The sequence below is a fragment of the Sus scrofa genome, chromosome 6 (assembly GCF_054392235.1).
Source record: "Sus scrofa isolate SSC_HxYL_T2T_F1_AM1 chromosome 6, Sscrofa_HxYL_maternal_Yorkshire_Landrace_v2.0, whole genome shotgun sequence".
Taxonomy (NCBI): Eukaryota; Metazoa; Chordata; class Mammalia; order Artiodactyla; family Suidae; genus Sus; species Sus scrofa.
The window spans coordinates 160071561-160096300 of record NC_139388.1 but is presented as its reverse complement, the minus strand read 5'-3'; the positions used below and the strand labels follow the sequence as shown (position 1 = coordinate 160096300).

The 24740-nt window shown below is 41.7% G+C and overlaps 1 protein-coding gene across 9 annotated transcripts in view; it reads right to left on the bottom strand.

The window, feature by feature from the left end:
* FYB2 (FYN binding protein 2) overlaps positions 1-24740 on the bottom strand; it is a 115184-nt gene that overhangs the window by 18861 nt on the left and 71583 nt on the right. For 4 of the 9 annotated variants that reach the window (XR_014808204.1, XR_014808205.1, XM_021096578.2 and 1 more), the window contains exons 6-14: positions 19421-19455; positions 16784-16815; positions 15917-16019; positions 12811-12970; positions 10032-10143; positions 9895-9935; positions 5311-5374; positions 3554-3652; positions 453-481 (exon numbers count right to left, since the gene is read on the bottom strand). Coding sequence is in view for 3 of the 9 variants with exons in the window: in XM_021096578.2 (XP_020952237.2) it covers positions 453-481; positions 3554-3652; positions 5311-5374; positions 9895-9935; positions 10032-10143; positions 12811-12970; positions 15917-16019; positions 16784-16815; positions 19421-19455 (675 nt within the window). In the remaining 6 variants the exon portion in view is untranslated. The other 5 variants (XR_014808206.1, XR_014808207.1, XR_014808208.1 and 2 more) reach the window with 4 other exon arrangements.

The window sequence follows — 24740 nt, the reverse complement described above, 5'->3', positions numbered from 1 at the left end:
GCCAAGCAAAAAATATTCCAATGACCTTTCCTTGATTCAAGTGCAGTATGTGTATTGCAAAGTGATTGTGTTCAATTCACTATGTTTTGATTAGGGTGATCTGGGCATTAAGTCCTTCAGTAGGTTATGTGGTATAATGTAAAATGTGTGAGCTTTGTATTTAGAGACTTGAGTACAAATCCCAGGTCACCAAAGTATGGCTGTGACCTTCATAAAAACAAGTGATGCATCTATTTCTCTGGGATTTTAAAAGGCCTGGTATATAGGAGGCACTTGAGAAATGTTACTCATCTTTCCCAAAGTAAGGAATACTCTTAAGTAAAATGTCTTTGATTTTCACGTATCAATTTTTCCTTAACTATGGAATGCAGGCAGGATTACTACTCTTTCTCAAGCCCTGAATGTGCCAATACTAAATAGTTTTGTGCCAGCAATAAGTGAATGTCACTTACCTAAATCAGGCAGCGAAATGGAAAATGCACTGTTAATTGACAAAAGACACAAAAGGGTTAAGGAAAAAAAGCCATGTTCAAAAATATTAGCTGATATATCTCAACATCTTGATGACTAGGCTTCCTGATATAGATGCTTTTGGGCAAAGATATGAAGCAAACTTTTCCTGTGGCTTTGTTCTGATCACCTCCCTGCTCTTGTAAATGAGATAATTTATCTCCAGTGATGACCTGCACCCCCTTTCCTACACTTGATGTTAGCCAAAAGGCCCAAGAAGCTACACCCCCTTTCCTAACTAGACAATATCAGGCTGTTGCACAGCCCCACCCTTCTCGGTCCACAAGTCCTAGTTGTGCCTCTAACCTTCCTAGATGCCAGTCAGATACATCCAGTGGAGAAATACGGTGAGAAAGAACGACCCTCTGGAGACACTGGACCATGACTATGTATATGTTTAACCAGAGAGGTGACCTGAGGGGACAATTCCAGTCCACATGGAAATGGGAGAGGGTCTTTGGCTCAGGTACATGGACTGGTTTTCCTCAAATTTCACGGTTAGGTAGATCACATGGAAGGAAGTACGATGTGGTAGAAACAAAAATCCGTGTATTTTAAGCAATTTAAGTTCAGTGCTCTAAGTATTCTGAGGACACTGGGCCAGGCCCAGGTGCTGCATCTACAAAATGAGCAGACACAGTTTCTGTCCTGAAGTTGCTCAGGGTTTAGGGAGGAGGACCAAAAGTAAATTAATGTAACTCTCTGTGATAAAAACATAACAAAGGACAAAATAATAGCACTAAATACCCTTTATGGAGGCCTTAGTTTCTCCATTTCTAAAATCAATCCCATGGAGTTCCCATTGTGGCTCAGCAGGTTATGAACCCCACTAGTATCCATGAGGACTCAGGTTTGATCCCTGACCTCATTCAGTGGGCTAAGGATCTAGCGTTGCCAGAAGCTGGGGTGTGGCTTGGATCCCACATTGCTGTGGTTGAGGTGTAGGCCTGCAGGTGTAACGCTAACAGGACCCCTAGTCTGAGGACTTCAGTATGCTGCTGGGGTGGCTCTAAAAAGACCAAAAAAAAAAAAAAGTTTCATTTTCAGGGTTGCAACCTTGTTCTGAAAATAAGACAACAAACTAGGTGTTGATGGTCAAGACAAGAGCCTTCCAACAAAAGACTCAACAAAAGGCAAACTAAGAAACAAGGGAATAAACAAAGTTCTGTATTATATGGGTAAATCTCCATGCTATTAACTGAAAAATTAAGGTAGAGAGGCAGATTTTGGCAAAATTTAACGGGAAAAAATCTTTTTAGACCTTTCTAAAACTGGACGATTTCTCTCTGCAGGTAGTAAATTTCTGTTTATAAAGTGCACAGGCCCAGAGATTTGGCTTCTTAGGAAATTTTCTGAGAAACTTGTGTAGTTGGTCAGACTAGGTAATATGGATTTCCCTTCCTACCTTTAGATTCTCTGACTCTAAGAGTTTCTCAGTAGTATGAGTAGATGTTACAACATGTGCATGGGATGTTATGGGAACCCAGAAGAGTAGCAGGTAATACAGGTTTTGGAAGAGGTGTTCATGGAATGCATCCCAGAAGGGATAATGTTTGACCAAATTTAAGGGAAGACTAGAACTTTGATAATCAAAGAAGTTGGGGAGAGGCAGGTGCATTCCAGACCAATGGAATGTCATGGTTAAAAACAAGGAAGCATGAAACACCATGGCAGACACATACACACAGGAGTGAGGGTGAGAGTAAATCTGAGTGAGAGATAGAGCCCGATAAGTAGGTAGGGACCTGCCAGAAAAGTATTCACTTGCAATTGAAAGGGATTGGATGTTTGTTCTGAAATTTGTAAGCAGTCACTAAATAGTTCTAAGGACAAGGAAGTAAGATTTGCATTTTTAAAACAGCATTCTCCCTTGGATCCAATTTTTAAGGGATTGCAGGTATGCTAATAATGTTTGTCAGGGCATCTAACCTGCTAAGATTGGGGTCCGCCTTTAGTTCTTCCTGACCACTGGGGCTGGACTCCCTCCTCTTCCGTGGTCAGGACTCTGATCTTAAACCCCATATTCTGTTGTAACTCTTGGTAGATCTAGATCCAGCAGATGATTAGGCACACTCATGTGACTCTGAGGTTTTATAAATGAAAAGAACTTCAAAGGTACAGTAACATAATTCTGTGTCAATATATGTAATGACCTGGGGCAAATTATTTGACCATTCCCTGCCCTCATAAAGTGCAGATCTATGTCTATGTGTTTCTCTCTCTCTCTCTCTCTCTCTCTCTATATATATATATATATATATAGAGAGAGAGAGAGAGAGAGAGAAACAGAGATGGAGCTGGACTCCCTCTTGGTAGATCTTATGTAAGATTGAAGAGAGAAGTGCCTCCAGAGACCCCAAGGGTACCTTCCACTCTAAGCAAGAGGAAGCTTAGTCACTATGGAATGTAAAATGCAAGTGATTTGCCCATGGTTGCACACTGAATAAACAGAAGACCTGAAACTAGAATCTAGAACATAGCCCACTTGTCTCTTCTCTTTTGAACCTTCCAAATTCCCATGGGTAGTGGATTGATCTCACAGTGTCCCTTCCAGGTTCAAGATTCTGAGATATATGGTCCATTCAGCTAAAACACTCATCTTCCCTCTCCACCCTTTGCCTCTCTTAAGAGAGGCAGATTAGAACCTGGAAGTGTAGAAAAGTAAAACTGCTGGAACTTGTAGGGCTGCAAAAGCATAAAAGGACATAATTAATAATGTGGCACTCAGTAATATCAGGAATACATGTCAAGGATGATGAGCAAAGTTTCCTTCCCGGACTGTATTTAAGGCTTTTCCTCTACCCTTGTTTACGACCTCTTCTCATCAATTTTTTCAAAAGGGATATTGTCACTTTCCAACTGGCATCAGTGGGTGTGGGTCACTCAAATATTGGCAAGGAGATAGGTGATAACCAGGGCCTTTGGTTCTAGCTTCTGGTACCCCTTCACTAGAGAAACAGGATGGATGACATCACCTCTGTAACTACCAAGCTGGCACTGCTAATCCTCTCCTGCAAAGAGAAATAAAAAAGGGACTTTTTACCTTATATTTTCTTTTGACTTGGTTTTCTTCATTTTAAATCTGTCCTTTTCTTTCTTGAAGAATCTCTGCAGTCTTTTAAGTGCTTCTTTTCCATCTAAACTAAGAGGAATCAGAGGATATAAATAATGTGTTTGAGAGAGTTCTTGAGATGGAAGGCTGTTGCAGTACAAAGGTTCAGAGACTTCAGTATCATTTCTAAAACACACCCCACTCAAGGAAGATCAAGAAGATGCCTTATCAGCTTCTGTGCTCTTACTTTGAATAAGTGTGGATATGAAGTAGCATATACCAGCTATAAAGGGAATTACTATATTTCAGTACAAACTTTCATCTACTCCAAATGGTCTGTATTTTATAGAGTTTATGGAGCAAAGTCTTCCTTTTGGAGAAGATGATTCAGGGAACCAGAGTTTACAAACTGTACTAGAAATACACTATAGAAATTCCTGGCTCCTGATTCATATCACTAATTTTTAATTTATGGACTGATTATATAACAATGATGGCAGACAAAACATTCATCCAAAGAGATACATGCACCCCTATGTGTACTGCAGCACTATTCACAATAGCCAAGACATGGAAACAACCTAAATGTCCACTGACAGATGAATGGATTAAGAAGATGTGGCACATATATACAATGGAATACTATTCAGCCATAAAAAGGACAAAATAATACCATTTGCAGCAACATGGGTACAAGTAGATATTCTCATACTAAGTGAAGTAAGTCAGAAAGAGAAAGACAAATGCCATATGATATCACTTATATGTGGAATCTAAAATATGGCACAAATGATCCTGTCTACAAAACAGAAACATCATGGACGTGGAGAGTAGACTTTTGGTTGTCAGGGGGGAAGGGGAGGGACTAGGGTCGATGAAGAGTTTGGGGTTAATAGATGCAAACTATTACATTTAGAAAGGATAAGCAATGATGTCCTACTGTACAGAACAGGGAACTATATCCAATATTGGGATAGAGCATGATGGAGGATAGTATGAAAAAAAAGAGGTGTGTGTGTGTGTGTGTGTGTGTGTGTGTATGACTGGGTTACTTTTCTGTAAAGCAGAAATTGAAGGAACATTATAAATCAAGTATAATAAAAAGTTAAAAAAAAACAAAGATAGTACACTGCCTGATTGGGGATTAAAATGTTTCCAAATATGCTCTTTTTAATGGGGGAGTTAGGAAGAGGGACTGATACACCCGCATCATCCCACCCAGCACAAATGCCCTCTTCTCCCTTCAACTCTTAAACTCTGTGCTTTTGACCACTGCTGCTTTCCTTTCCACTATGTGCTCCTAATAATTAAACATTTGAACAAATCTTATCCTTGGACACTGAGTTATTAGGTATTAAATTAAGCACACATCCCAGAGATAGCCTCATTAACTTGCAAAGACACAGTTAAGTCATTACCATTGATTTCTTCCTGGAAAAGCAACCACAGAATCAAAGCACTTTATTGATATTTATTGCTCCTTTCTCACTTATTCCCTAACACAACATCAAAGTCCTCTACTCTGGGAGATGGATATTTTCTCAAAAGAAAAAGTAATGTGATTAAAAATTATAACATATGATTGTACACAATTACAAGTACCCCGTTGATCACAATGTCATATTACAATATCTTATCTCCACTCTCGGTTCAAATCCTCCTTAAAGATGGGGGTCATTTCTTAAACTTTGGTTTTCCTAAACCAATAAGAAATACCTTAGCTGTGAAGGCAAAAAAGAGAAACTCACTCTATTGTTGGGTAGTTGCTCTTTGTTTTGTAGACATTCTCATACATTTCTTCACTATTTTCTTCTGAAAGTAAAACAAAATAAAAAAGCTGTTTTCATTTACTATAATGGCAATAATTCAGATTGATATTTAACACAAAATTATTGGATAAGTACCAGGTTCTATGTACTCTGATCTTTTCTTTAGTAAGTAGTTTTAATGGAACCATATGCACTGGTTTTTACAAGCGTGTGATAAAAAATAATTAACCTCTATAAAAGTATATACAAACAAAATATTTGCTTCTACTCTGTTTCCAAGTCTGATCAGATTTAGTTAAAGGAAGTTGGTTTAATGAACAGAGCCCTTCCTTCTATTCTCCCTCTTTGCTGGCTTAACATATAACAACCTGTCTGCTAAAGAACAAGCACTGTGCTGAATGCTGGGGAAATAATTTTGAATAGTCCTTCTTCTCATAGCCTGGCTTTCACCTAGTCCAAAATGTAAGCTTAAAACACAGAGATATAGTTTGAGTATACCCGGCAATGGAGGATTTTCAAGAACTTGAATCACAATGAGTTTAGGAGAGTCACTTAACTTCTGTGAGCCTCAGTTTCCTCTTTTTAAAATGAGGGTACTGGAGTTGCTGTTGTGGCTCAGTGGTCAACAAACCTGACTAGTATCCATGAGGCAGGTTCGATCCCTGGCCTTGCTCGGTGGGTTAAGGATCCAGTATTGCCTGTGGTATAGGTTGCAAACTTGGCTTGGATCTTATGTGGCTGTGGCTGTGGCATAGGCCAACTGCTACAGCTCTGATTTGACCCCTAGCCTGGGAACCTCCATATGCTGCCAGTGTAGCCCTAAAAAGACAAAAAGTAATAAATACATAAATAAAATTAAATAAAATGAGGGTACCATGTTTAATGATCTCTAAGATTCTTTCTCCATCTAAAATTCTGATATTCTGGAAGGTTCTGTGGCTCAGCAGTAAGAAGCCCAAGAAGTATCCCTGAGGATGTGGGTTCCCTGTGGATGTTGGCCTCAGTCAGTGGGTTAAGGATCTAGCATTGCTGTAAGCTCTGGTGTAGGTCGAGTACACACCTCAGATCTCACATTGCTGTGGCTGTGGTGTAGGCCAGCAGCTGTAGCTCCAGTTTGACTCCTAGCCAGGGAACTTCCATATGCTGCAAGTGTGGCCCTAAAAAAAAGCAAAATAAATAAATAAATAAAATTCTGATATTCTATGAAGGATAAAAACAACCAGAGTATCATTTGATTACCCCTCCTCCATTACCTTTTCACTCATTCAACAAATATTCTTTGAATAGCTAACATGTGCCTGGTACTATAATAGGGGCTAGGGAAAATGGTAAGTATAAAGAAGAAAACCATCTAGGAGGGAAGACAGTCATTAATCAAAGAATCATACACATATAGAATTAAAACTTGGAAAGTGGAGTTCCCATCATGGTGCAGTGGAAACAAATCTGACTAGGAATCATGAGGTTGTGGGTTCAATCCATGGCCTCACTCAGTGGGTTAAGGATCTGGTGTTGCTGTGAGCTGTGGTGTAGATCACAGACACAGCTCAGATCCTGTGTTGCTGTGGCTGTGGTATAGGCCAGCAGCTGTAGCTCTGATTCAGCCCTTAGCCTGGGAACCTCCATGTGCTGCGGGTGCAGCCCTAAAAAGCAAAATAAAATAAAACTGGGAAAGCACTATGAGAAAGAGGGTTATGGTACTACAAGACTGTATACTTAGGAAAATATTCCCTGGGGAATAATGACTGAGCTGAGATCAGAAGAAAGATTAAGAGTCACTTAGGCTGAGAGGCGGCAGGGAGGAAAACACTGCAGGAAGTGGGAATAGCATATACAAACACCCTGAAGTTGGAGCTTAGCATGTTAGAGAAGCTAAAAGCCAGCATGATTAGACCTCATAGTTGAAGACTGAATAAAGTGTAAGAAAAGGTTGGGTCAACTCAAGGTCTCTAGACCATGTTAAGGATGATCTTAAAAGGTATTTGGGGAGTTCCCGTCGTGGCGCAGTGGTTAACGAATCCGACTAGGAACCATGAGGTTGTGGGTTTGGTCCCTGCCCTTGCTCAGTGGGTTAATGATCCGGCGTTGCCGTGAGCTGTGGTGTAGGTTGCAGACTCGGCTTGGATCCCGCGTTGCTGTGCTCTGGCGTAGGCCGGGGGCTACAGCTCCGATTCGACCCCTAGCCTGGGAACCTCCATATGCCACGGGAGCAGCCCAAAGAAATAGCAAAAAGCCAAAAAAAAAAAAAAAAAAAAAGGTATTTGGACTATACTGCAATGCTATAATAATCAAAACAGTATGGTGCTAGCACAAAAAACAAAGATCAGTGGAACAGAATAGCCCAGAAATAAACCCATGCACCTATGGTCAATTAATCTAACAAAGGAGACAATGAAGAAAAGATAGTCTCTTTAATAAGTAGGAAAGCTGGGAAAACTCCTAGAGAAAGCATAGGCAGTATACTCTTAGACATAAGTCTTAGCAATATTTTTTTTGGATCTGTCTCCTCAGGCAGGGAAACAGAGGCAAAAAGAAAAAAAATAAATACCTAGGAATAATCTTGACCAAAGAGGTGAAAGACTCACATGCTGAGAACTATAAAACATTGATCAAGGAAATTAAAGAGGATTCAAAGAAATGGATATCCCATGCTCCTGGATTGAAATAATGAATATCATTAAAATGGCCATAATAACCAAAGCAATCCACAGGTTTAATGCAATCTCTGTCAAATTACCCATGACATTTTTTTTTTTTGTCTTTTGTCTTTTTTTTTTTTTTGTCTTTTGTTGTTGTTGTTGTTGTTGTTGCTATTTCTTGGGCCGCTCCCGCGGCATATGGAGGTTCCCAGGCTAGGGGTTGAATCGGAGCTGTAGCCACCGGCCTACACCAGAGGCACAGCAACGCAGGATCCAAGCCACGTCTGCAACCTACACCACAGCTCACGGCAACGCCGGATCGTTAACCCACTGAGCAAGGGCAGGGACCAAACCCGCAACCTCATGGTTCCTAGTCGGATTCGTTAACCACTGCGCCACGACGGGAACTCCTTCATGACATTTTTCACAGAACTAGAACAAACAATCCAAAAATTTATATGGAACCACAGAAGACCCAGAATTTCCAAAACAATCCTGAGGGGGGGAAAAAAAGCAAACAAGCAGGAGGCATAACTCTCCCAGACTTCAAACAATATTACAAAGCTACAGTAATCAAGACAATGTGATACTGGTACAAAAGCAGACATACAGACCAATGGAACAGAATTAGGAGCCCAGAAATAAACCCAGAGTCTTAGAGTCAATTAATCTTTGACAAAGGAGGCAAGAATGTAAAATGGGAAAAAGTCTCTTCAAGTGGTGCTAGGAAAACTGGACAGCTGCATGGAAATGAATGAAACTGGAACACACACACCCTCACACCACGCACAAAAATAAACTCAAAGTGGCTTAAACATGTAAACATAAGACAAGACACTATAAAACTCCTAGAAAACAACATAGGCAAAATATTCCCTGATATCAACCATACAAAAGTTTTCTTAAGTCAATCTCCCAAGGCAATAGAAAAAACAAAAACAAACCAATGGGACCTGACCGCACACCAGTCAGAATGACATCATTAATAAGACTACAAGTGACAAATGCTGGAGAGGGGGTGGAGAAAAGGGTACCCTTTTGCATTGTTGGTAGGAAAGTAAATTGTTACAACCACTATGGAAAACAGTATGGAAATACCTCAGAAAACTAAATGTAGAACTACCATGTGACCCAGCAATCCCACTTGGGCATATATCCAGAAAAAAACCTTCACTGAAAAAGATACATGCACCCCTATGTTCACTGCAGCATTATTTACGATAGCCAAGACATGGAAACAACCTAAATGTCCGTCGACACGTGAATGGATTAAGAAGATGTGGTACATACACACAATGGAATACTACTCAGCCATAAAAAAGAACAAAATAATGCCATTGGCAGCAACATGGATGCTACTAAAGATTCTCAAACTAACTGAATGAAGTAAGTCAGAAAGAGACACATACCATATAATATCACTTATATGTGGAATCTAATGTATTGCACAAATGAATCTATCTACAGTAAAGAAACGAACTTATGGACTTGGAGAACAGACTCATGGTTGCCAAAGGGAGGGGGAGGGAGTGGGATGGACTGGGAATATGGGGTTGAGTAGTCTCAAACTATTGCATTTGGAATGGATAAGCAATGAGATCGTGCTGTATAGCACAGGGAACTATAGCTAGTCACTTGTGATGGAATATCATGTAGGATAATGTGGAAAAAAGAATGTAAATAAATGTATAACTGGGTCACTTTGCTGTACAGCAGAAATTCACATAATATTGTAAATCAACTATAATATAATTTTTTTAAATAAATGCACTTATGCACACATACCTTGAACCACTTCTATTAGCTTATCATCATCCCACCCAATTGGAATTATTAAAAATATGTAAACATAAGATTCTTTACTGCTAATCAGCCGTAGAAACTTAGCAATTCCTACTGGTGTTTCAAATGTCTCTATACTTACCATTATCTGAGGCGAATGAGCTAGAGAAGTCTGACTTTGATCTGTGGGGAGAAAAGATACAATGCCCATTGACCTGTTGTATTGTACTTTTAAAGTTTCATCACATTCATCTCGCTGAAGGGCTGGAATGTACTTACGCCTCTCTCCTCGGGCACTCAACATCATCATACGTCTCTGAAATGGAACTTGACCTAAAGGCTCCTGGGCCTGGAGTTTCTTTAGTCATCTCCAAGGCCTTCACATACCCACCTGCAAAGAAAACAGAAAATGCCCCAAAGAACATCTCATTAACTGTTCTCATAATCGCATTCACACACATCACTAGCAATGGAGGCAAGAATAGGAAAAGGCTGATAAGGGGTTAATATCCAAATACATCATAAACTCATACAACTTGATATAAAAAAATAGCAACTTGATTAAAAAGTGGGCAGAAAGCCTAAATAGATATCTTTCCAAAAAAGACATACGTACAGATGGCCAACAGGCACAAGAAATGATGCTCAATGTCAACCAAGGAAAAGACTAAACATGCTAACAGTGGATTATATATAACCTTAGCATGTATGATCCTTTGGGAAGACACTTCACTTTGCTGAGCGTGTCATGATTCTCTCAAATTGGGATGACGAGAGTAACACCTACTCTTGTATGATTATGGCAGAGATTAATACATCTTTACAAAGGATGCTAATTACCCAGTAAACCAGTGACTCCTCCTCCTTCATCAATGGTTCCTCCTCTAATCCCTGACTTCAAATGTTGATGCCTTCCATGGTGCAGCCCTGGGGCTTCTCTCCCTACGTTTAGATGACTTTAACCAGTCTGTGGCATTTTTTTCTTAAAGTAAAATTTCTCAGACAAGTTGATTGAGCCCCTGTCAACCTTTATTATTCATTAGTGATAGAATCAGCTGGATAGTGTGCCAGGTGGAAAAATGCATAGGGATTGTACAAATAGCTAGCCTGTTATAGGCAGGAGCTGGTTTATTTCACAGAGTCATAAACCTGTCACGACCATAAAACTGCCACTTTTTATCAGTTGGCATAAGTTAGTATTCAGAGTATGGGTGACTCAGAACCATTTTCAGGCATGAACCATTAATCAGAAATAAGTAATATATCTGAGAAATAAACAACAAGCACATTGACTTTTGTCTGTTAAGTCAAAGCACCAAGCAACAAGGTTTACAAGACATCAATTAGCATATAGGTCCCAAACCATCTTGATGAATGTCAGCTCCCAGAGACATAAAGGCCCTGCTTTTTCTTTTTCTTTTTTGTCTTTTTAGGGCTGCACCCACAGTATATGGAGGTTCCCAGGCTAGGGGTCGAATTGGGGCTGTAGCCGCCAGCCTACATCAGAGCCACAGCAACACCAGAGCTGAGCCACATCTGTGACCTATGCCACAGCTCACGGTAACACCGGATCCTTAACCCACTGAGCAAGACCAGGGATCGAACCCATAACCTCATGGTTCCTAGTTGGATTCATTAACCATTGAGCCCCTAAGGGAAATCCCCTACTTTTTCTTATGAAGTTATCAGTAAGTTTCTTTAGCACAAAACACAGACACTGAACACATGGTTTCTTAATTCTTACTTCAGGACATTTTTTTCTTTCTTAATCCTCCCTTTTGGCTGAGGCAAATGTAAAAGTTTAAGGCTTCATTTGAAAAGCACAGACAACTCAAAAATTTTATATCCCTGACTTAGACACCTCCCATGAGTTCTTGATACTCCACCTGCCTTTAAACTGTTTCCATTTGGTTATCTAAACATGTCATGTTTCAAACCAAACTTGTGATCTCTCTGCAAATGTGCTCTTCCTGACATCTGCCCCATCTCAATAGAGTGGCAGCCCATCCTTTCAATTGCTCAGATCCAAAATCTTGAAAACATCCTTGATTCTCTTCTCTTATATTCACCTCCAATTCACAGCCACTGGTCAGCTTGACTTTCAGATTACATCCTGAAAGGACAGGATAATAACCTTTTCATTTTCCTTGGGAAATCCTTCAAGTTCCAGATGTGAATGTATGACCTAGGCTGGGTCCATTAGAGGATACTATCCCCCATTCTTGATGACTGGGTCCTGGTTGGCATGTGACACAATCAAGCCAATAACTGACTCAGATTTGGGTCTTTTTGTAAAACCATTAAGAAGATAACCATTTCTAGTTTTCCTCTGGGGTTCCTAAGAGAATAGTGTGTAAGCCTATCACTGCTGGCTGCCATCTTGCCTCCACAAGGGTGGAGTTTGACAAAGGAGCTAAGCCAGAGGGAAGCAAGGCCAGAAGAAAAAGTACCATTGAGTCCTTGTGATACTGATGGTGTCCCTGGATCCAGCCACTCCCAGACTTTCTGCTAGGTGAGCCTCCTTTTCCTCTTTAGGTTTACACAGTATGACCTGATTTCTGTTACTTATAATCAAGAGTCTTGACTCCCAGGAAGATAAAATACAACCTGAATATATGTCCTACGACATCATACTATGTCATCAGTGTCAATGACTTGGGTCTACAGAAATCAACAGGAGCAGGTAGATACAAAGGGAAATGAATAACATTTGCTGAATACTTAGCATGTAATATACTGTCAGATTTGCTCCACGCAAAACCCCAGTGCGGTCTGTATTAAGACCCTTTTTTATACCTGAAGAAGCTGAGGAATATGAAGACGTATGGAGTTTCGATATTATCTAGCTAATAAGTATGAGACCTGAGGTTTGACTTGGGTCTTCCGTTTCTACATCCAATGACTTTTGCCTCTCCTGCACAGCTGCCTCGCTCAGGCAAGTTACTTGGTATATGACAGGTATTCAATAAATATTGATAAAATACGTTAAAATATGGGTCATGCACAGCCTTAAAATCATGCACTAATAGTGAGGAGAACCAGAAGGAAACACACTCACAGTGGCCTTGGGAGTGCCGGGCCAGCTTGGGGTCCACCAGGCAAGTCTTTGTCTGGATGATGTCAGTCCCAGGGCCTTCCTTCCTGGGCAGCATGGTCTTCTTACCTCTGTGGACTTTCTCCATCTGGGTTTCTCCAGGTGTCCCTTCACAGGCATCCACCTAAACACATGTCGGGGACAGTCCTGCAGGGCTTTGATTTATCCTTAATTTTTTTTTTTTTTTTTGCTTCTTCATGCAGTTCTGTATTCATTCATTCCTCAGGGTAGCAACTATTTTACTTAACGCAATATTACTCCTGTGCATCATAAAGACATAAACCATGTCTTGTGTTCATCTCTGAAAAGCCAATGAATGCCTGGCAGAGGCAGGCCCATGGGAGGTGGTCGGGGTGGCATGGAGTGCTGACAGCAGGACAGGCACTTGCTATATTGTATCTCACTTAATCTTCATGACACCCCATTAGAAAAACATCATTATTTAATGTTTTTAAACTCAGTTGAGAGGAATAAACAGCTTTGGGTCTCACAGCTAGTCATCTGCCGAGGCCAGACTGAACCCCAGAGCCCTGTGTTCCTGCCACAACCCCAGAGTCCTGTGTTCCTTTGCCCAATATGTCATCTCCTTACCCCCCTTTCTTCTGTTTCTCATCACTTCTTTCCTCACTTCCTCCCTTTGGCATGTGTTAAACACTTACTGATGGACACAATACACTAAGCTCTGGAATAGAGAGATGCAAGTGGCTTCCATGCTGGTCACGGAGCAATACACACAAACCATTAGCTAAGGTATAATGAGGTGAGTGTCATTTGCTGCAGAGTTGCTCACGAGGTGGAAGTGGGAGGGGAGGTCAGTCCTCATGGCTAGGAGACAGGGTGGGGCAAGACTTCAAAAGCAGGTTTTATTTAACTGGGTTTAAAATGCAAGGAAGAAATTGGTTGAGGGGATAAGGACTACCTGGTAGACAAGTCAACACAAACGGGGGCATAGAAGTGTTAGTGTCTTTAGAAGGGACCACAGAGGCTGCTGATGAGGTAAAGGACAGAGGAAGAAAGACTAGAGGCGAGGCTGAAAGGGTTGAGATGGGATGGAGCTGAGTTACAAAAGGTCTTGCGTGCAAGGCAACAAGCATGGGCTTTATCTCATAGTCATAGGGAACCAGGCAGGGGAAAAACCTCATCAGACTTGCATCTCGGAAAGATCTATATAGACTGGCAGGAAGAGACACTAGAGACAGACGAGAATTGGAACACCTCTGGCCATCTCTGTGTTTTATAGTTATGAGATGGGCAGAGGGGATTACTGTCCTTTTGACAAGTGGACATGAGGGTTGACTTTTGACTGTGACAAATACATTTGAAAGGGCTTGGTAAAAGTAAAGTAATGAATAAGGCATGAAATTTCCTGAGCTCTTGCTGGGATCTGGGAAGAAGAGAGGAGAAGAGGAGGGTTATTATTTTAAGCTACATAGCCAAGAATGAAATTTTTAAACAGGGGAAAATGACAAAAAAGTAACAGTCAGCATTTCACACAAATACAGTGACCGCCTTTCTTCAGCTTAGCCCCTCACACAGCAAACACAGGTTCTCCAAGCACTGTCCTTGGGAATGCTTCCTAGAGCCAGTCTGAATCACCATGGACTGTATTTCTACGGACTAATAATTTGTATTTGACCCCCAAAAAGCACTGACCCCTAGACCAGCTAGACCACTCACCACATTTACCCAGCATATTCCAAATAACTATGAATAATTCCCAAACTCAAATGCACTCCACGAAAGGAGGACTGTGTCCCTTTGATGGTAACCTGATCCCATACTTGGCCCTTGGCCAGCACTGACAAAGAGCACATCCTGCTTCTGCTCTTCCATGGTCATCATCCTTCATCATGCTCCTCTGCTGTCTTTCTCATACACTCCTGATTAACCCTTCCTGATGTCTGGCCTCAACATCCAGGATGGTCTTGCCCCTGCCCACTGGCCTTGACACATCATGCTGCCTCCCTGGCTCTGGCCCCTGTCTTTCATTATAAGTGACTGACTTGTTTGAATTATGCTGATTTGTGATGCTCTCGAAACACCCAACCTGGTCCAGCCTGGTCTTTTGGCCTACATGCTAGTTCAGGCCCAGACTACCAACAAGCTGCTTGACTTACCAAAGCCCTGCAGGTAGAACTGGAACAATTTGATATAAGATAGGACCATCTCAAACAGGCATCTTGAATGTTCTGAGCCCCAGTAGTAGCCCTGGTGGTACCTATTGTTTAAGCTTCTGACCACACTAACTTTTTCGAAGGGGGTAGTGTCAATTTGATATGGATACACATATACAGTGTTTGCTATTAATAAACTATATACACACATATAGGTACATATATATACATAATAAACTATACGGATATATATATATTTTGGACGCACCCTCAACATGTAGAAGTTCCTGGGCCAGAGATCGAACCCATGCCACAGCAGGGACTTGAACCACAGCAGTGGCAATGCTGGATCCTTAACCCACTGAGCCACCAGGGAACTCCTACTATTAATAAACAATATTCATCAATTAATGAATTAACAACAATCTATTTCACTTTATGGTAGCTATGGCTTACAAAACAGTTTCATGAGCATCATTTCATTTTATCATCACAAATGAGATAGAATCAGGATGGGAGTGACGATGGTAATTGGGTAGGGACTATTCATTCTCATTTTACACATGAAATGCCTGAGCTCAGAGACTATGCCCCTCTTTTAAGCAGGGCTTCAGAGCACAGAGCTGAAGGAGGAGGCCCTCCCTCCAGGGTGGTACAAGGGCAGGTCGTGCCTGAGTGTGCTTTTGTATTTTGCCCTCTTGGATGCCTTGCTGAACTCACACTAGTCTCAGCCCTGCTCCTAAGGCCTACTTCATGGCTAATAAATGGAAAATCCAAGGCTAGAGTTCAGCTATTGTCATGCTGATTTCTTGGATGAAACACCCAACACCTTCTGCATCTTCTGACTGTCGCTCCGGAGAGCTGCCCATCTCAACCTCTAAAAAGTCGCTCCATGAATTGGTCTCATTACATGGCTGAACTGCGCTGTTTGGTCTGGAGCCCTAGAACCTGGATACCTTGAAAAGATGGTCTGAATGTAGATCCTTTTCTGTTTTTTGATGTTCCAATTCACATGGATCTTTGTCCTTCACTTTTTTATCTTCATCTTCATCTTTGGGGCTGAAATGTGAAGAGATACCAGGGAAAAAGTGAATATCAGAGTGTTTATATGATAGGGTCCCCCTCAATCCTAAATGAAATGAATGGGGAAAGTGAATTTAAACAGGCTTGAGTCCTCTTCCTCCTCCTCTCCCTTCCCCTTCTTCTTTTTTTTTTTTTTTTTTTTACAAGGAGACCAGGATGAAGTCAACCATAGACAATTTCTCCAGATTTTTGCCTGCTCCAATCAATGCCAGAATGAATTGTTGCCTAAAACCCCTTAATAATTCCCCATTGCCTATAGGATGAAATATCAGTCCCACCAAGAGAAAAGGAAACCCTCCTACACTGTTGGTGGGAATGTAATTGGTGCAACCACTGTGGAGGATAGTATGGGGGTTTCTTAAAACACTAAATCTAGAACTACTGTATGATCCAGCAACCCCACTCCTGGGCCTCTAACAGGAGAAAACAATAATTTGAAAAGACGTATGTGCCCTAATGTTCATTGCAGCACTATTTACAATAGTCAAGATATGGAAGAAACCTGAATGTCCATCAACAGAGGAGTGGATAAAGAAGCACTAGTAAATATATACAATGTAATATTATTCATCCATAAAAGAGAATGCAATAATGCCTTGCCAGGCACTAGGGGTGCTGAACCAGGTCAGGTGCTGGAAACAGCTGGCCCATTAAGGAAAACCAGTTCAGTCACCAGGGGGTCAATGGCTGATTCATGCTTTTCCTTTTGAAGGAAAACTCACCAAAAAGGTAAAACTCACCTAGGTTCTTGGTGGAGAAAATTCTTCCAAGGCTGAAAGTAAAGGGGAAAATGGTCATTTTCATAAATCAACCTATGTCAAACCCAAACCACGCCTCTGCTATTTGATTCCAGGTCATTAGAGACCTGAGCAAAAGGTGAGGCCAGTGAGGTCTCAGTACAAGGCAAGAGTAGACACTGACAATAGAATGTTCCATAAAGAGTTGCCAGTGAAGCTAAAGATCAATCCAAAAAGAAAACAGGCAGTTCTAAAGCAATGGTGCATGCCAAAGGGAATGTGTAATTTGACTCAGAAAAATCAATTGTTCTCTAAACACCTTTCCAGGAATGCATCTGTAGAACGAAAAACCTTCTAAATCCTATGAGCAAATAGGAATGTGTGATATTTGAGCATTGTCCTTGTGGGCAAAACTGTAGAAGCATGTATGCGAGTCATGCTGGGAATTCTCCCCTCCTGATTACTCACCCTCCAGATTAAAAATCAGCTCTTGCATGATCTAGACTTGGCTCCGTTAAAATTATGTCCTACACACAACTATAAACGTAATAAATTAATTGAGTAATATAAAAAAATTACATCCTAATGACCACAACACAGCCCCTCGTTGAATCTGTCATCACCTATCTGGTGCTATTCACTAACTGGAATCTAGCCAAGAGCTGAAGAGAAGAGAATATATCTAAGCATCCAAAATGCTGCTACAAAGTCTAGTTCAAGAGCTCATCGACCCTCCTTTGAGAAGAGCCTCGCAGACCTTCATTTAGAGACAACTGGCTCTTATTTTCTATATAATTCTAGCAGATTGGAAGGTAGCACTGGCAGAAAGGTATGTCAGGGAGACCTTGCTTTATATCTCTGCCACATTATTTACAGGTTATTTAACCTCTCTGAGCCTCAAGGTTTCGACTATAAAATGGAAGTAGCAATACCAGCTCACAAGGTGACTGTGGGGATTACATGCTGCCGTGTACACAAAAGTGCCTGCCACCAACAGGGACTCAGTGCACACACGACCACGTGACAGGCTCACCGCTGAACACAAAGAAATGGACAGTAGAAGGAAATAATAACTGACAAAAATAAGAAAACTACTACAGCAAACAGGCCCCGCAGATTTGGTGTGAAGGCAACTAGCTCTGAACATCTATCTACAAAGGCCAAAAGCATCTCATAAGGAAAGCAGGAACTGTGCCCGCCCTGCTCCTTATGTACCAGAGTATTCCAGGTCATCAACAAAGGGTGAAATCAGATTCTAGCCACAGAGCTTAAAAACATTGAGATGAGCATAATACACTTCTGAAAGTTAAAAGATTAAAAAATACATTCATGCTTTTTTTTGTTTTGAACAGGATAAAATTTGGTCATTTAGAAAGTTCCCTTGTGCAGAGAAGTTTATTTGCTGATATCGCCAGAAGTGAAGTATCTTAATAGTTTTCACTTTTGTTAATAAGAATAATCACATCGGCTTTTCTATCTATGAAGCATATCACAAGTGAACAATCCCTTCCCATAAGCATAAGAAAAATGAACCAGAAAGATGAAGGATCTAGACCAAATGTACGCAGTGAGGAAGGAACAGCAGCTTGACTGACCCAGTAAAAACATTTGGTAGGAGTTCCCATTGTGGCACAGCAGAAATGAATCTGACTAGGAACCATGAGGTTGCAGGTTCGATCCCTGGCCTCACTCAGTGGGTTAAGGATCCAGCGTTGCCGTGAGCTATGGTGTAGCTTGCAGACATGGCTCAGATCTGGTGTTGCTATGGCTGTGGCATAGGCCAGCAGCTGTAGCTCTGTTTAGACCCCCAGCCTGGGAACCTCCATATGCCTCAGATGCAGCTCTAAAAAAAGCAAAACAAAAAACAAAACAAAACATTGGGTAAGTGCCTATTGTGTACCAGGCACCGTGCTAGGTACTTACCTATTTGTCTGACTTAGTTCTCCCAGCAATTCAATGAAACAACTATTGGTCCCTTTATTTACTGAGTATTTATCACTGCAGAGAAGTTTACCGCAAGGCAAACGCTTCCTGCCCTATAGAGAACACACCATTTTATAGAAGATACAGCTGCAGCTCAGGGAGGTTAAATGCCTAGGATAAATTCCAGCATTCACAATTAAATCACTTGCCTAAATTTACCTCTTTTCATTCTCACAATGACTTCTGATGTGGGCACTTCTAGTATCATTATTTAACACGTGAAGAAATAGAGGTTCAAGGTCATCCAGCCAGGAGATGGGATTGAAGCCTGAGATTCAAGGTGCTAGCACAGTGCCCACCAGAAGCCTGAAAAATATGCCTTCTGAGGTCGAGGTCTGGTCATTCTCGTGAAAGACCGGGATACACATGTTTGGCTCATGCCAAGAACTCTAATTTATTAAGGCCAGTTGGTGTTGGCCACGCTAGATGAGGGGCCAGGAATGGATTAGGATCGCTTCCCATCCTAACACCTCTTCTGTCTCTGATGCTGCAGGGCTCAGGCTTCAGAATCTTAGCAGCTGGAGTCTAAAAAAGCCTGAGAAATCTGGAGAAAACACAAAACAAACCTGTTTCCACCCTCATGAAAGAAATGACTTCAGAATCAACTCTGCACACTTGTTTTACTTATAAAGCTGATAAGAACAGAAGACACAATACCTTCTGGAGTTCTTCAATTCTGACTTCATACGTTGCTAAAATAAACATGAAAAAATTATTTTCTTATAGTCTTATATTAATTATATATGATGTTATTTTCTTACTGTCAGTTTCTTATAGTACCCATTTCTTACAGGACCCAGGATTAAAGCAGTTGTGAAAGATGGCAGAGTTCAGTTTTCTCCACCTTCTGAACATCGATATATGGACGACTTGGTTTGGGAAATTCTCAGGTCATTGATTGTGGTTTAATTTTCATGGAGATTTCCAGGATGGAGTGTATAGTCAAGGAAAGCATTGGAAACAATTTTCAGTTTCTTTTTTGGTAAATGGATTCACACCTCATGATTAAGAGAAAGGATTGCAATTTCGCGGTAGCAATTAGCGAGGAAACTTGAAAGGCAAGGGAAAGGGGGGAAAAAAAGGCAACAGAAGTCCAAATTCCACTTCAGCAAAATGAATTTCACTGTGTTTGCCTCCACAAGTCTTTGGTTTCCTCAGCCCAGCTTGAAAAGAGGAGACTGAACACCAGCTAAGGCTTGAATACCTTTTTAGATTTTCCCCAAAGTTCTGTGGATTTTAAAGACATGGTGTCAGACTTAATCATCAACAAATACATACACAAGCAGGAGCAAGAATTTGGGTGCAGAGCCCAACCCTGCCACTTCCTACCTGTGGAACTGCAGACAAATTATTTCATTTTTTGAACCTCAGATTGCTCATCTGTGATATGGGGCCCATTGGTACCTGCCTTCTAGAGTCAATGGGGGAAATCAGAGGAAATGATGAAAGAAATGTATACCTAGCAGAAAGTGTCATGTTTTTGGATAAAACTGCCAATTTTTCTTTGCTTAAAAATTGTAAAAGTTTCCCCCTACTGGTAATGAATACACATGCATAATACATGGGACTTCTCCTGTTCCTTTCCTTCTTGCTGCTAGAGTCCTGAAGCTTTCGTTTACAAAACTGACCCACGCATGGATTTCCCAATTTTCAAAATGATAATCTCCTTCTCTCTCCCTCCTCCAAGTCTCCACCAAACCCTCTGTGTTTTGAAAGAATTAACAAATCATGATCTCTTTGCTTCTATCTACCACCTGGTGGGGAGGCAGATATTATTATTCTGTCTTAGAAACCATCAAAGCTCAGAGAAGACTGACTTGCTAAGAGTAAACAAGGGTAACATGCACACAATTAATAATGTATTCATAACTTGATACTGTATTTTAGCAAAGTGGAGGTTCCTCAATGGCAAGTTCTGCCATCAAAATGTGTCCGCAAGATAGGAATATAAAGTACAAAAGACCATACCCCAGGGGGACAGGAAAAGACCAGGAATTATAATAGGAGGATGTAACCCAAAGCATTAGAGCCCTCGCTCGCTTTCCACAGGCAGTTTACATAACCCTTTCCACTGAAGAGCTGTGCACCTGCTGGGAGACGAAGGACAAATATCAGCAACCCTCCAATGGCTAGTGTCACAACATGGGCATGTCATCCAGGCCCTCAGCTCTTTCTCCATGTCCTCACTCCCTGTGTGACTTGGGAAAAGTCCCTTCACCTCTTTTCCACCTGGAAGTGAGACAGTTATTACTAATATTATAAAAACAATAAGAAAAATGGCTAACTTTCTTTTCATGATAATCACTTCTCATATTCCGATTTTCAAATGAGGAACAGACCCCCAGAGACATGAAGTCACATGCCCAGGGCCACTCAGTTAGGAAATGGCTTTCCAAACTTTCTTTTAGCCATGGAGTCACTCACTTTTTTTTCCTTTCCTTTTTATGGCTATACCCATGGCATATGGAAGTTCCCAGGCTAGGGGTTGAATCAGAGCTGCAGCTGCCAGCCTACACCACAGCCACAGCAATGCCAGATCCGAGCCACATTTGTGACCTACACCACAGCTCACGGCAACACCAGATCCTTAACCCACTGAGCAAGGCCAGAGATGGAACCTGCATCCTCATGGGTCCTAGTCAGGTTCATAACCCACTGAGCCACAGCGGGAACTACATGGAGTCACTCATTTAAACACAATACTGTAGGAGCAGAGACAGAACTTCTCTGGCTGAAGTTATCTCTGGCTGAAGTCTCCAGGACCCTTTAGGACAATCTGTGATCCTAGGAAGCACAGTCCAAAAGGCTATTTCTATTTCTTTGGTAAGATTTTTTTTCTCAATTTGTTTTAACCAAGTTCATCATTGCTCCTTGAAGCATTTTTTATAATAGAGGCTTTAAAGTCTTTGTCAGAAAATTCTAACACTTCAGTCATCCCGATGTTGGCATCTATCAATCATCTCTTGTCATTCAAGTTGAGATTTTCCTGGCTCTTGGGGTGATGAGTGGTTTTCTAGTGAAACCTGGACATTTGCAGTATCATGCTATAAGCCTCTGGATCCTATTTAAACCTTCTGTTTCAGCAGAAGTGGGAAGGACTGCCTTTTTCTTGACAGGTGGGGGTAGAAGTCTGGGTCCCTACTTCTTGGCCTCCTTAAAGCCAAGTAAGGGAAGGGCTCTCATCACTGCAGGGCAGGGCTGGGAGCACCAGCTCCCCACTCCGCTTCTGCTGATGACACCCTGGCTGGGCTGGGGAGGAGTACTCCTACTGCTTCCAAGACGGCTTCTGCAGAAACCACACAGTGGTGGCTGCCTTACTCCTGAGTGGTTGTGCAAGTTCCGACTCTCCTCAAAGTCTTCTCTGACGCTATCCAGCAGGGCGGGGAAGGGGCACCCTGTTATTGCTGGGCAGGGGCTGGAATCCATGCTCCCTGTGTGGCCTTCACTGGCCTTCACTGTAGGTGTTTTGTTACCCTGGCAGGTTTGAAAGACCCAGTTCCCTACCTGGCCTTCTCTGAAACCGCCTCAGCAGAGGGGCTGGAGTGCATCAACACAGCCTAATGAAGGTGGGAATCTACGCTCCTCGTTCAGTGCTCAATGGTGGTGGGAGAAAGCAGTTATTTTCTGTGATTTTGGCTCGGGTAGAATAGTTGTTGTCTACAGGCCTTCTGTCTTTCTAGGCTTCCCTTTTCCTGGCCCTTTGGCTTGAAAAAGCAGGCTTCTATTGGAGCTGTTTTGTCTGTGCCCATTGATGTTTCTGGGTTGCCAGCTTCTTCAGCTCCAAGGCTCAGGTATATGAAGCAAGAAGAAAATCCAGACAACTCACCATCTATCCTCCCTTGGGTCCCAAGGTCCCTGGCTGGTCTACCTTCTTCCTACCTCTTCAGAGTCTTTGAGTTTTCTTACATTTGTATATAAAAATGTACATAAATATGTATATATGTGTATATGTATTTATATATATAAATTTTAAATGTTACATAAAGCGTATATATACACATATATGAATCATATGTGTATATATATGCTTTAAATATATTTATATTTGATATTTAAATTATTAATTCAATAATTTATTATTAGTAGTAAGTGTATTATTAATAATATTAAAGCAGGAGCAGAGTTTATTTAAATATTGTATAATATTTAAATATACTATATATGTGCTTTAAATATATGTGCTTTAAATGTTATATATAGGTACTTTATATATATATTTAAATAAATATATAATATTTAAAGTACTGATATATATGTGTATGATTGCTTTAAATATATAATATCCAAGGGTTTCAGTTGTACTTATCAGGGGTGCAAGGAAAAACACATCTGTTCTATCTTCCCAGAGCAGAATTCACTTGACTTTAAATGTGTCCACAGGACAATTCCTCAAAGGAGATGTTTTACCCATTTTGTAGATGAATAAACAGAGTTTCATGTATCATTAACCAGTAAGTGGTGTAAAGAGGATGAGCCATGAGGAAGGGTCAAGTGAACAGGGACAGGTGGGAGTACAGTAGCCCGCTTCCTTCCTTTCCTTTTCCTACAGGATAACTGCATCTTGGCTCTTCAGAGAGGGGCAGGGAAAAGAGTGGGGGATGTACAGAACCCTTTTGATCCCAGGCTGCAGTTCCCTGGCTGCTTTAGCCCTGGAAGACCTCTTCCTATCCCCCCAGGATGCCCTCCTGGCAGGGGAAGCCCTCACCACCACTACCATTCTCCCACCCTAGCACTTTCCTATTGCCCTATGTTCAGGGACTTCCCATCCTACCTCTTTCCTATTGCCCTATGCTCAGGTACCTCCCATCCTAGCCCTTTCCTATTACCCTATGCTCAGGTACCTCTCAGTTGCATCTGTGGCTTATTTTCTGAGCCCTTTCTCTTTTCAGTCATAAACACTTGCCTCCTTAGAAGCACTAAGGGACATAAAGAATTCCTCAGTGAAAGACTGAAGAGAGGCCCGGGTTAGTGGTTCCTTCTTTGGGAACCTCAAATGATGCCCCTGACAAGCCCACCTTGAACATTTGTGGCCTGGAGAGAACAAATGCAGGCCTCTTGTGCAGCTTTCTTTCCATTCTCTACCTTCAGCTTCACCCTACACACAAGGGGCCTTGTGTATGTCAACCTCATCTTCCCTTGACCCCCATAAACAGCCCTTCTTGTCCCAAAGAGGAAGGATGTAGGGGAGAGACCCAAACCAGGTCTGAGGGAGCCACCTGTGGGAGGGCATTCTGGGGGTCTCATGTGGTCCTGAGAAAGAAGGTACAGGCTCTGACTACAGCATCCCCCTGGTCCTGTGATATTAGTTTTGTAGAGAGGCATGCAGTTGGAAGGTGTCCAAATGGGGCCCACAGCCTTTCTACTCAAAGGTGGTTTGTGGACCAGCAGCTTTAGGGTCACAAGGGAACTTGTTGGAAATGCAGACGTTCAGCCCCCACCCAGAGCTACTGAACCAGAATCAGCATTTTCACAAGATCCCTAGGTAATGCATGTGAACATCAGAATCTGAGAAGCTGAGCTCTTAAGGTGAGCCTGGACACCCCAAATATGGAGAAGCATTGCTTTCTGGGTTGATGGGGACAGGAGTTCCACTTCTTATGGCTAGTATTTTATAAGCCAAATGGGAGAACCTAGAGTTTTCCCAGTCTAGGAGAGTTTTTTCCAGTCGTTCCTCAATCCCTTATTTCCTGGGAGAGGTGAGAAAAATTTCAGCAGGTTCTAACTCTTACCCTGTGAACTTCCTAACTCTGTATTCCAAGGCAAATGATTTCCTCACCCAGAGCTCTGGGCTTCTTTTCTGCACAATAGAGAGGTTGCACAAGATGCTCTCTCTCTAACTCTCCTTGCAGGAAAGGCAAATGTCCTTGAATGAGAAGAGGATAAAACTGTGGAAAGAGCATAGATCTTAGAGACAGTCTAAGCCCGCTGCCCATTACAGCCCTACCACATATGACTTGTGCGACCTTATGCAACTCAA